General features: G+C 39.9%; 1 protein-coding gene across 3 annotated transcripts in view; it reads right to left on the reverse strand.

The window, feature by feature from the left end:
* Positions 1-6,631, reverse strand: part of VPS13A (vacuolar protein sorting 13 homolog A) — a 107,459-nt gene extending 100,828 nt beyond the window's left edge. For all 3 annotated transcript variants that reach the window (XM_059492794.1, XM_059492793.1, XM_059492795.1), the window contains exon 1: positions 6,470-6,631. In XM_059492794.1, the coding sequence (XP_059348777.1) occupies positions 6,470-6,569 (100 nt within the window). In that variant the 5' untranslated portion in view covers positions 6,570-6,631. The remainder of the gene's footprint in view (positions 1-6,469) is intronic.
* Positions 6,632-12,480: the final 5,849 nt, after the last annotated feature.

The raw sequence follows: 12,480 nt of genomic DNA on the forward strand, positions 1-12,480 counted from the left end.
CCTCTCCAGAGAAATACTACATGGCTTTTGACAGCTGATGCCACTGCTGTTAAGCCTTAAAACACACACACATTGCCAGGAACAACAGAAAAGGGAAAAAAAAAAAAAAAACAAAGAGAGCATTTCCAAAAGTAGTCTGTTAACTACTCTAGGAATTAGAACTATATAGTCTTTGAAAGCGATAACAAGGTGATAGTTTTATATACCATTAGTTCAATTCCATTCTAAATTTATTCCTGATAAAGCTTACTCTGCAGAGACCATTTTAACACACAAAAAACCCCCACATTGTATTCATGGCAAGTAATTCTAATGGTATCCAGAGCAAAGGTTCAGGTTCGTAACCAAGTTACCAGGCATGAGGTGCAACTTCTGCAGGTCAGTTGCGTCATGTTAAAACATTCAGAAGGAAACTGTAAGGCTACATGGCACATGAAACAGTTCAAGTGGGTTGAGTTTCTTCATTTTCACTGATGGCTATGTAATCATTCTCTCTCATTTATCAAGAGTCCGACACATGCCACAGTTCCGCAGAGGCACAATAACTCAAGCTACAATAATTTGGCCCCCCAGATGCTTCCAAAAACAAAATACTGCAAAGTGAGTAAGGATTATCTTAAACATTTACAAACAATGTTTTGTGATGGCAGAACTATTTCTCATTTTATTTGAGCACATTATAATGGCAGATAATAAATAGAGAATTAATAATGTCTCAACAGGAAGCTTTTGAAATTTCTACATTAAATGCTGGGATTTCGAAGAGAGGTACATAATTCTCCACTGGTTTTGCTTATGATTTTACAATTTTAAAAAAATAACTTGATTTTACAATCACATGATTTTACAATCATGTGTGATTGTAGTGTGATATTTTACTTAAGAATCGCTAGAAGAAATTAGTAGAACCCCAGGCATCTGAATTTCAATATAAAATTACTGAAACATGTTCATTAAAACATAAGTTTACTTACAAGAGCCTTCTTATGGTCTGATCACAGCAAATGGAGTATCAAAGCATACAAAAGTCTACTAAAGAGGCACTAGATTTTGTGTATTGATATAATCTTTCTTTTTCCTATACTTGAGAGAGAGCCCAAGACACTGACTAAATATTCCTGCAGTAAATAGGAAATATTTCCAAAGTCACCACACTTGCAAAGCTTGCAACCAACTCTGATGCTCAGGACTTGAAACGTAGTTATTGACCATGCCAGTATTCTCCTTCGTTACCAAAATTTAGTCTCTACCAGATGTAGCCATTTCTCTTGCAATGAAATGTACATCTAAGTACATTACCATAAATCCTTACCATTCTGTTGGGGATTGGAGGCAAAAAAACCAAAAGCCCCCACAAAGTGAAGTAGGAAAACCAGGGAATAAACCCTAGTTACAGGATGTAAAACAGTTAATGAATTAGCCTTGGATTATTGACAGTAGATTTTAATTGCAAAAATCAGAAAATACATCAAGATTTGATTATCAGTTTTGGTGATGGCTGGTTGGGTTTTTTTTGGCAGGGCTGGTGTCCCTCTGCTGGGAGCAACCAAATGTTTTGATGTCAGAAATGCATCCAGTGCATGATTAAAAATTACCCAACTAAGCAACCTCAGAAACTGTATGTACAAGTAGTTGGAGTTGTATAAATACCTAGGGTTAAACATGCAGGCTGCAAGCCAAAACAATAATAAAAGCCAGTTATAAATATCTACAGAAAAGTCTAGAATTTATTTAGGCTACTTTATAAAGCAAACTTTTAGATTTACTGATCTCTGGACAATGTGAGTAATTCAACAAAATAAAACAGCTGCCAAAATTCTAGAAAAATTGCTTTATCATTTTAATTTTAGATATTCAAAATAACTTCATTAATTTAAATGCATGAACTAACGTCTCCTACCAAGAATTCAGCTTGCAAAAAGAGATCTAAGAGTAAACTACTTCACCAGAGGCCTAGCAGAAATTTTGTTATGGTTGTAAACAAAAGATAAAGAGGGGGAAGAAAATTAATCTACATAAAAATCCTGGAGATTTTACCTAATTGATCACTCTCTGCTGTCTTTAAATAAAAGGGCCGGGGAAGGAAAGCAGATAAGAGAGAGAGGAAAGATCAGAAAATACAAATTCCTTAGCTAGTATGTGATCAGTATCCAACATTCCTGTTCAAATATTTCAAAAAAATTTCTGCTTTTTTACAACAACATTGTCAGCTTGTGAATACCTCTGATCACTTAACACAAACATCTGCTTTTGCTAGTTATTTCCCACTTCTGTTTGTGCTGTTAATTATTTCTGTTTAAGCATTCCCTCTAGAGACAAGCTGCAAGCCTTTGAGGATCAGCGTCTGCCAAATACCTCATCTACTGACATCTATTGTAAAATGGATCGTGAAAGACAGTAAAAACTACTAGACATTATGTATCCCTCAAGTGAATTCAAATTGCTGTTATGTAAGGGGAGGGGAGGAGGTTGCACCTGCTCTACCTAGACAGGGCAAAATAAACAAAAGTAGTTGTCTTTCACTGTAATAATAGTTGTAGCCAAAAAGAAAAAAACCAAAGTGTTTGTGTGCTCACAAACATGCCAATTATCTGCCTATATCATCTTACTAACACAGGTACCCCAAAAAGAGACACCAGCTACTCAAATAATAAGTTGTGTTAAGTAAGACATGCTTGAGACATTACCTAACACGCAAGTGTACAAAGTCAACCAAGATTTAAGTTTTTTAAAGGGCAGTACAGAGGATCTGACCAACACACTGAAAAATAGCATAATGAACTGTCATTAAACAATCATCTGGCCTTTCAATACTGGATATGCCACTGGCATTTCACTTCTTGTCAAAGGTAACTGATAACTGCGTACATCTCACATTGCTGCAACATCTTTTCAAGTATTTTAACTTGACCAGGTCTAGAGCATTCAAAAATATCTAACTCACCTAAATACTTATCTAACCTGTTTATCTAAGCCAAGTACTTGCACACTCGTTAGCACAGTTCATTGAAACTATCTTTCTTAGTGAACACCAAAAAGAGAGGTTAAAGAACACTGTCCTTCCCAGTATCAGCTATCCAATAGCTTTCTCTGATGGCTGCCTAACACAGTAGTCTTTTACCTTGCTTCATATTAATGGAGTTCCTTAGGCATATGATTTTCTCCCTTTACACCTTCTTCCAAGCCTTGGCTTTTACAGTATTGGCTTTACACGTTCAAATTAGCTTTTATACCTGTGTAGGCTGAGCTACCTTAAACTTTCTGCACTGCCTTTTATATTTCAGGTCATTCAGCTCTTGCAACATTCTCAACCATTATTGTTTTCAGATAGAACATCTTTTTCCAATATTGAGATAGCCTACATTTTTGTTACCCTTCAATCTGAAGGGTTTTTAAAAAGAAAAAAACATAAAATCATTACTGTAATTATCAATGTGTTCATGTATTTACTGGAGCAGCATCATCAAACAACTTTACTACACAGATTGAACATGGAATAGATTTAATAGTGCAGGATGAATTCTCTCATTTATCAAAACCAAGGTTAATATTAAGCATGATCATTAAAAGTAAATAATAAAGCTCCAAATTTACAGAGGCTGAAACTATGTAAAATTGGGTTTTATACATAGATTCAATCTATGAACAGGTTACTAGCCTTAATTCAAACAGGCTAGCTATAAAAAACCACAAGGCCACAATTTGCTCCCTACAGCCTTTTAATATAAACTACTCTGGTTTTTAACCATTTAATCATTCAGAGGCAAAAAAAAAATACATGCCTTTTAAAATATAAGACTATATATATATATATATATATACATATATATATATATATATATATATATATATATATATATACACACACACATATATATATATAGTTTGCGCAATGCTGCAGCATCCAAAAAGCACTGGTGATTTGTTGCAGGAGAAAAAAAACCCAAACAACTTTCCTTTTTTTTTTCTTTCTTTCTTTTAATTTGATGGATTTAGGACAATTTAATTTCAATAGTACATGAATTATGTAAAATTTAGCAATCTTATCAAGACACAAAGGCAAACATTGTAAGAAAACACATAGCTGTAATGGAAATGCTTCCAGAGCACACAGACAAGCATGAAAAGTTATTAAGTTTACACAAGATAGGAAGGCCAAAATAGTACGTTTTTAAAAAATACCTTAGTTACAAAATTTTAGTAATTAGCAAGCTAAAAAGATTATCCATAGACTTTAGGTATACAGTGAGTCTAGGGATCTGCTAATCAATGATGCACTCCATATTAACGTATTCTACTTTTTCTACCACAGTTACTACCAATAGTTGCTGCCTTTTACATAGCAGAATGCAATATATAGGTCCTTTGAGATATTTGAATTAAAAGAAATATTGCAGATGTACAGACCATTAAACACAATTTAAGTTAAAAAATAGCATCCTGTGGAAGACCAGGAAAAAACTCCACAGGTAATGCCTCACCAACAAAACACAGCATTTCTGAGTCTCTTATAGCAAGACATTGGTAGCTCCATGTATCAGTATACACTATAAACAAGTCAACAGGCTAAGTAGAGAAAAAACAATTTTATTCTAATATATAGGCACTAGAGAAGTGAGATATTCAGTTTAAATAAAAATATACTAAAGCCTCTAAAATATGAGAACCTCTTGAAGATGAAGTAATAAAAAATAAAATTAAGTTCCACAGAAAAATATGACAGCTGAATATCAAAACTTCAAAGTAAAACTGAGGAGGTTTTTTTAGGGGTTTTTTTGGGTTGGATTGTTTCGTTTGAGGTTTTTTTTTTAGTTTTTCTTTAATTGAGACAATGTGCATCTAATCTGTTAATAGTTGCTTCCCAGAGGCATAAGCTGCCATAACTAACCATCAGCAACTTAGAGACCTGGAAAAAAGAAGCCTTTACCTTTTTTGCAACGTACAAACATTGCCCAAAACATTTACAATGTTTCATATTTTTCATTAAATATTCTGTCTTCATTGAACAGAAAGAAGAAATTTTGGTAATTTCAGTACACAAATCAAGCAGTTAGCTTGACACAGTTCTGCTGAAAGGTGCAATTAGTCAAACCTTGCAAATAAGGCTCACCTAACCAGTAAGAGATATGCGATATTAAGCCTCACTGCTACAGATGAATGACTAATACATTGTCTCCAGCAGTTACATGTGCTGTTGCTGTGGTAAGACTCCTTACAGAGACTGAACTTTACAAAGATGGTATGAACGCCTTGACTAAATGAAGGAAAATAACTGCAAAGACGAAACTAAATAAGGACAGAAAACAAGCATAAAAACAAAATGTTGCAAAATGCAACAAAAATGATGCAAAAAGCTCCAGGAGAAGCTCCAGAACAAAATCTGGTTAATGTATATGAGTACCTAGGAATGGAACTGCAGGTAGGCAAATACCTCGAGGATGTTTCACACCTACTGTATGAATGCACTTGTAAAAAAAACCCTGAACCTCTGTGTTTGCTTTTGCTGATGCTGCAGACACCTGGGATGCACATGCAAAACTGAGCCAGCACTGATCACAGGCATCCGTCCATGGTCTGCGCCTGACAGACCTTTGGTGCTGTTTTCTTGTAGGTACCTTACTAAGGGTAACTCAGGAGTGCGCATTCAAACAGAACACTTTACTGCTTTCAGAACTAGCATGTTCATTTAATTCTACAGACCACTGCTTACCCCGCCTAGTACAGCTAGCCTTTGCTAACACCTAAGGCAGTACCTACTCCTGGTTCTTTAAGGCTAAAAATAACGAGTATTCCAGACCTACAGATGGCAGCGCCAAGAACGCAAGGGATGTCACTGTCGTTCGCGGAGAAGCCACTCACCCCCACAAGCACTAAAACGCCGTCAGAGCCCTTGGCGTTTATGCACGGTTTATTTCCGGGCGAGGAAAACGCCCATAAACCAGTTCAGTTTCGCATTCCCAGAACCAGGTCAGGCTCCCGCCTCCAACCTGCCCGCCCGCCAACTCCCAAACTTTCTGCAAGCACCACAGACACCGCGGCCATTTAAGGTCCGTCCCCGTTTAGGAGACAGCACGGGCGGCTCCATATGGAAAAACAAAACAGAAGAGTCCGTTTTGCACTTCGCCTCCAGCACTTCGCTTGGTTTCTCTTGCCCCCGTTCTGCAGCTCCTCCCGCTCCGCTGCTGCTGCCGCCGCCGCCCCCCGCTGCCGCAGCCGGCAGCTCCACGGACACCACCTCCCAGCCCGCCCGCCTGATCGCCCCCGCGGCTATTTTTAAGCGGCCGGGCAGGTGGAGGGGCGGCAGAGCTGTCGGCTGCGCTTCCCGGCCTGGCCCGGCCCAGCAGCGCCCAGGGGACACCGCCCCGGCCTCCTCCCTTGAGCGGGCGGCAGGGCGAGCTGGCCGGGCAGGAAGGCACGCGGCGGCATGAGGGCAGGCTTGCGGCTCCCCCGCGGCGCGCCAGGCCCGTACCTCCCCAGATGCCCAGCTTCAGCTGGGAGCTGTCCAGGTTCACCACGTAGTCGCCAAGGAAACGGTTCAGGACGTCCACGACCAGGGACTCGAACACCATCCTGCCCCCCGGCCGCCGCCGCCCGGCAGCAGCGCCGCCGCCCCGGCTCCGGCCGCTCCCCGCCGGTCCGCCCCGCCCCGCGGCTCGAGGGGCGGTGCAGCCGTGCCCCCCCGCCCCTCCCGGCTGCGGGCGCGGCGAGGAAGGGGCGCGGCTTGTCCGAGGCTACGGCAGCCGGCGGGGGCTGCGCAGCTCCGCCTGCCGCGGGCCTTCCCCTCCCAGGGCCGCTCCTTACGCACGCTGGCTGCCCGCTCTCGTAAAGGTACGAGTTGTCACGGAATGGGTCAGGTTGGAAGGGACCGTAGGGGATCATCTGATCCAATCTGCCTGCTCAAGCAGGGTCACCCCAGAGCAAATGGCACAGGAGTGCAACCAGGTTGTTCTTGAATATCGCCAGTTAGGGAGACTCAACAACCTCTCTGGGGAACCTGCTCAATGCTCGGTCACTGCACAGTAAAGGAGCTATTCCTCATATGTGGGTGGAGCTTCCTGTACATCCGTTTCTGCCTGTTGACTCTTGTGCTAGTGCTCGGCACTGCTGAGCAGAGTCTGGATCCGCCCTCTTGACACCCTTCCTTCAGATACTCACAGACATTGATAAGGTCTCCTCTCAGTTCTTCTCGAGGCTGAGCAGGCCCGACTCCCTCAACCTGAGAGGTACTCCAATCCCGTAATCATCTTGTTGCTCTCCACTGAACCCATCAGTTTATCCATGGGATTTAAGTGTGGCATAGCCATAAGAGTTTTTTGAGTATTTTTCTCTTCCCCAGGCTAAGCAAATATACAAATTACTGCATGTCTTGAGCTGTTCAAAAATGGCTAGCTATTACTGGCATAATGACTAAATCAAACTGAATTGAATTTATCTCTGCAAAGAGCTTGACTCCCAGGGGCTTTTCTGGCTTGGGTGTCAGCTGAATTACCCGGAAATAACCGGGCCATGTTTGCCCTGAGTGGCTGTGCTGAGGACCCTGCAGTCACAAGGTTTTTTAAGGAAACTCTTCTGTCTGACCATTCACAAGACTCCCTGACAGTCGCACTCCCGATGCCAGAGACTTTCACTGCTAGGACCGAAGGCCCTTGACAGCAGGTGGCTTCACTGAAGTGAGCTGCTGGACTTCCTACACACCTTCTGTCAGTGTTGCTGAACCTTTGTATTCAATATAAAAAATTAAGCCATTGAGGGAAAGGAATGAGAAAGCTGCCAGATATAATACACTTTTCCCTTCTCTTTTACAGAAATAAAAGAATACTGCCTAGCACTTCTAACCTTTCCTTTAACTATAGGATTTATAAGCCTGCTTACCACAACCTGCCACACCAGCAATGTCTTGCATCCACCCAATATACAGAATAAATTAATTTATTACGAAGTATCTTGATATAAAGAAATACTTTTTTATCAGGGATTATATTGTTCTTTATTAACACAAGGAAGGGGGAAGAGTGATACTGAAGATTGATAACAGAAGATGTAAAATGCACAGTCTTATTGAGGCTTAGGTTCCTCTGAAGTTACTTTGTATTGTTTGGAAAAATTACAGTCCCAGCATTTCGAGTTCTTGGGTTTAGCATCTTTTTCCATTGAAAAACAGCAGTAATGCCAAAAAAAATTTTAAAAAACCAAACACAAAAGACCCCACATACACACACAACAAAAAAACCCACAACTGCATTAGAAAGAGATTAATTGGAATAATTAATTGGACTAGAATGTGATCAGCAGCTTGTGCACACCAAATGTAACTGTTTCTATGCACTAATACACATATATGAGAATCTCTATAGAATCTCTACTTGGCTTTCTATAAATTTCTTACACAAAGCCAGACATATTTCTTATAAGCTATCTCTAGGGAAAAGTGTGAATACAAGGCTTTATTTTGTGACTCAAAGCACATATCTTCCTATTTAGTTGTAGAAAAGCTGAATGTTAAATCTACTCCTGTCCATTTACTATTCCAAAATTGGACTTAGGCACTATGCATCTTCAGGATTATCTTCTACCTGTCAGTTTTCCAAAGTAACTTTACTTTGTAAGTCTACAGCTCCTTAGGGCATGGGTAAAATTTCTTTGTCTTGTTCAAATATCCTGGAAAAGGCTTTCTGAAGTCCGGGGAGCAGAAGTGTCCTAGGTCAAGTATGATTTCTTTTGATCACAGTGATTCAGTTTTTATTTTGTTATTGCAAAGAAAATTTCATGGTATGATTGATTTTTTGAATCCATAAAGTGTGGGTGAATCTTCCACAGCAATCAGCAAAGTTTTTGAAGCTCTCCACCTGAGAAAAACTGCTTACTGCTGCTGAACTGCTAGGCCTAGGGTAGGTGATCTCAGATAAGCATGTGTTTCCTACTGCTGACTCTTACCTACTTTGAAATCCTTAACACTTGCAGACTCATCAAGGCACAGGGTTCCATCTTTTTTCCCTTCATTCCTCTTCATGTCCCACACCTCACTAGCACTGGCAGTGTAATTTCAAGCCCAGGCTGGAGAAGCATCTGAGAAGTAAGGAACAGAGTGCATCAAATAGTGGGCCATCTAGGGGGCATCCATCCAGTCCCATGAGCCAGGGTTTGACTCTGGCATTTTCACGAAATTTGGGAACTCTGTCTACATACACAACACAATCAGAGCCAACATGACAATCAGAGGCACCTGGACAGCAGTTTTTCCACTTGAACTCTTATCCTGTATATTCCTACAGTCTCCATTGAAATCAATTAGTAATCACTCTGCTTTTCCCATTTTTGTAACCAAAGCTTCTGAAGTGCTTGATGGCACTTTACACCTGTAACAAAGCTGTTTAACATGTGACTAGATATTAGCGACCAAGTTTCTGGGTTCCCTGCTCATGGAGTTTCTGCAAGCTGAGTCTGGAGGCCACAGACCTCTCTGAGACAGTGAGGGATTCCTTCTCAGCTTTCTGCTGTCCTCTGTGTGAAGGCTGCTAAGACTTGTACTGAGGTGACTCAGAACCTCACAGGTCTGCCAGGATGACAGGTCATCTTCAGAATACATGTTGTCCTCACTTCAGGACAATCAGAAACATCCTTCTCAGCCACGTATTAGAATTCAGTAAAGTAGATTTGCTCAATAAAAAGGAAAAAAAACCAAAAAAGAGATAGAACCCAGTGTAAAAAAATGTTTCTCCTTGGTTTTACTCTCCTCAAAACCTTCTCATTTTCAGTATCTAATGAAGTTACATAACTTTAGGCATACTGCCATGATTCTATGCATTTTCATGTTCATTAATATAAGTGTTCTTATCCTTGTTTCTTCCATGTTGCAGATAGTGCTTTCAAAATTATTTTAATTCAAAGAAGCAAAAAATGCAGTGAATAGAGCAGGAGGAACTGTGAACCTCCTTATTGTGTCCCCAAAAACCCAAAAGTCTAATCTTACAGGGCTTTCAAAATTTTTGAGCTATTTCTTGGAGAATTTTAGAATATAACTGCAGCAAAACCACACACTACATGGTGCCTTATTTCCTAAATCTTTCAGAGTCACCTGGTTTTGAATCTCCTTCAGAATCAGCTGAATCATGATGGAATGTTTGTTCTGCTTACACAAACTTTTCCTCAAGACAAGGTGAAATGTGTAAGTCATATAATCCTTCAATTACACATGCAGCAATGTAGTTACTGCTGAAGCATGTAGTAATCTTAGTAAGTCAGTCTTACTGAGCATGAACTGCTTAAATTGAAACCCAAAGACAAAATCGGAATTTTTTTCCTGCTCGTGCTATGCAATAAAAACTCCAGGGTCTTCTTATCAATAAAACACTTCAGCTAAATTTTAAAGCCAGTTTTTGCAGTTCAAGGAACAAACTAGAGAGTAATTATATTCTTCTTGTCATCATCAAAGGAGTGCATTCAGTCATTTGGTAAAATAGAAACTCTAGAAGTCCAGTAGCCTTGTTTACACTGTAACTGAGAAGACCCTGATCATCAGGCTTTGTTCAACATTGTAGTCTAACATGGCAGTAGACAAAACATGCTGTACCTCGGGTGCAGATATCTCAGTATAGTACAAGATATAACCTTGGAACAAGGACATGTGTCAGTCCAAGGAGAGTGAATTCACCACAGTTGCTGATTCAACAGCAGGACATGTTTCTTTATCTCACTTAGTTTTCAGCTGCTGTGCAGCTTATCAGCTAGAAAGTACCACCAAGTTCCTCCCTCCTCTGCAAGGGTGTCAACAGAGCCTGGTCATGGTGTCCCACTCCACCCTTCCTTTAGTTGCCCTGAGACTGTGTTGTGTGGGGGAGGTCACATTCCATCCAGGGAATAGCAACTGTATTTTCCCCTGTGCTTTCCATACCATTATCTTTTTACCCCATCATCTTCCCACACAAGCAGTATTCATAGATTTTGCAGTTTATCATTCCTTCTCAGAGTAGGCATATATCCAGAGTTTGCAAGTGAGGGAAGGAGAGATGTTTTTGTTTGAGGGAATTATGTAGAATTGTTGTAAATTAAGAGCCTGCAAAAGGGAGAAAAAAATCTGAATGGAGACTGAGACAGTATGGAGATGTCCTACAGACATATAATTGGGTTTGGTTTTTTTCAATTAATTAAAAAACCATGCTGAGGTACAATTCCAAATCTATGGATTATGGTTTCAGACAGACAAAAACTTTTGATGCTGTTTTAGTAACAGCATTAATTTTTTCCATCAAATTGGTTTAAAAGAAAACCATTATTCTATCTAAAAAATTTCACAGATAAAGGATCCCTTCTTTGTTTTATACCATTTGAGAGATTATGTCTCCACCCTTAGTTCTTGCTCCACTACTCTTCTAGATCTTTGATTACTGAAGCCTATCAAAGCATCTTTTATTCCTTTTAAGTATGCAGTTTCACTGAAGCCTAACTCTTAAAATAATTGGAGTTGACAGTGAAAAGGGAATGAGTGAAACAACTACTCAGTTTGAACACACACAGTACAGCAATTGCTTCAGTATTAGAGCACTTGAAATGTTGAGACCTTTCATCCTTTGAATTGTTAGACCCATGTCTAACCTATTCCTACTGTGTTTCTCACAGGATTTTGAGAGCTCTATCCTGATCCTTACTTTTCCAGTGTAGATAAAATATAGGGAAAGAACAACTCTAAAGAGTTCCAATTGAAAAAAAAGAAACATAGAAAAGAAGGCTGCAGCTTTAGCAATTCACCTTAAAAGTGGCGCTTCCCTGGCACCTCCGTCACACATACTCTGAAGTTCCCAAACAGTCAAGTTTTGCAGTAGCATTTGTTTTATTGTTTGTTTTTGAAAGAGTGGTATTAGGTGTCATTCCAAGTGATCCCCTTATTAGCAAAGTAAACAGATATATTGCCACTTATTCCAGTAGATATGGCATTAGGACCCCAATAGGGCAACTCTGAGTACTAAAAATACAAGTAATCTGTATTTGACATGACAAATTTGCACAAGAGAATGTGTAAATAAAATTACTCAGAGGATACAGATACAATTGACAGAACTGCTCAGGACATGTTACCTGGTATTTTGCATGACACAGACCTCTTTTTGACACAAAGGGCAGGTATATGTTATTTTCTTAGTTTTGAGAAATCAGTTTGTAGAACTTACTGGCCATCCTCATCTTCTTTTTTTTATATACAGCTCCATATATTCAACCCCAGTGTACATTCCTGGTGTGCTACACAGACAAATACCCATAATATGCTGCATTATTACCCACAACATGCTGCATATCCTGCTCAACGTGTGGAACTTTGCCTCTGTTCATACATGATATATAATTATTGAACATCTCATTTGTGTTTTAATTAGACACTAAGCACTGCTCTTCAATGAAGCCTGCACTTCTATACTGCACTCCCACTTCTGTTGTGCTACTGAACCTCAGTTAGGTGATACCATTGTGCTAATGCAGCTGCACACT

This window comes from Ammospiza nelsoni, chromosome Z (genome assembly GCF_027579445.1).
Source record: "Ammospiza nelsoni isolate bAmmNel1 chromosome Z, bAmmNel1.pri, whole genome shotgun sequence".
Taxonomy (NCBI): Eukaryota; Metazoa; Chordata; class Aves; order Passeriformes; family Passerellidae; genus Ammospiza; species Ammospiza nelsoni.